The sequence below is a fragment of the Buceros rhinoceros genome, unplaced genomic scaffold (genome assembly GCF_000710305.1).
Source record: "Buceros rhinoceros silvestris isolate BGI_N320 unplaced genomic scaffold, ASM71030v1 scaffold18356, whole genome shotgun sequence".
Lineage (NCBI taxonomy): Eukaryota > Metazoa > Chordata > Aves > Bucerotiformes > Bucerotidae > Buceros > Buceros rhinoceros.
This window is the reverse complement of record NW_010417135.1, coordinates 19,711-20,657: the sequence shown is the minus strand read 5'-3', so window position 1 is coordinate 20,657 and position 947 is coordinate 19,711. Positions and strand designations below refer to the sequence as shown.

Below are 947 nucleotides of genomic sequence, written 5' to 3'. Positions count from 1 at the left end.
TTCTCAGCCAGCAGGCACCGCTTCTTCTTCCGGAGCTGCAGCAACCCCCCGCTCCTCTTCTCCAGCACTCCCTCCCTCAGCACCTTCTCGGGGGTCATAGCGGCTCCTCGCCCCCCCCAGGATCCTCAGCACCTCCCCAGGATCCTCAGCACCGCGTGCTGGCGCAGCCAGGCATCACCAACTGGGGGATTTCCAGCCCTTCCACCTCGGAGCCGAGTTCCCCAGGGCCAGGACCCCCACAGCAGCCGTGCTGCCCCCAGGGCACTCGCCACCCCCTGCTCCCTGGCTCTCAGAGGGAGTGAGCAATGGGGTGCCCCATGTCAGCCACCAGCCCTGTTGCTGGGGCTCTGCTCCCTGCCCCGTGCAGCGTGTGGGATCCCCGGCGCCGCGCGCCCCAGGAGCTGTCGCTACATGCCCAGCCGCTCTCCCACTCGCATTCCTTCGCTCTCCCACTCGCATTCCTCCCCGCCTCGCCTGGCCCCTCCTGCCGCGCAGGCACCCTTCACGCCCAGGCGAAGCCCAGCCAGGCCCAGCACAGCCCCACTTCACCCAGAGGGCACTTTTGGGGTGCCCATGGGCAGGCGCTCCCCCCAGGGTCGTGGTGTGAACAGGCAGGCTGTGCGCATGGGGCCACATGGCAGTGGTGTGGTGCGCCAGGCAGGGGGTGAGTGCCAGCTGTTGGGGGGTGCAGTGCCAGCTGCCGCAGGGCTGTGCAGGGCTATAGGGTGCAGCGGTGGCTGGGGTGTGGGGCTGTGGGGTGCAGTGCCAGCCAGGCGCAGCGTTATGGGGCACAGTCTCACTTGCAGGGGGCAGTGGCAGCTGGGTCAGTGAGCTCTGGGTGTGGTGGCAGCCAGGAAGGGTCTATAGGGTGCAGTGGTGGCTGGGTGAGGGGTGGTGGAGTGCAGCTGCAGCCAGGGCAGAGGATTATGGGGTGCAGTGGCACCAGG

At 68.5% G+C, this 947-nt stretch overlaps 1 protein-coding gene across 1 annotated transcript in view; it reads right to left on the bottom strand.

The window, feature by feature from the left end:
- The window catches only part of PHLDA3 (pleckstrin homology-like domain, family A, member 3), a gene marked incomplete at its 3' end in the record, with an annotated part of 985 nt that extends 887 nt beyond the window's left edge, over positions 1–98 (bottom strand). The window contains exon 1 of the mRNA XM_010138097.1: positions 3–98. Coding sequence (XP_010136399.1) covers positions 3–98 — 96 coding nt within the window. The remainder of the gene's footprint in view (positions 1–2) is intronic.
- Positions 99–947: the final 849 nt, after the last annotated feature.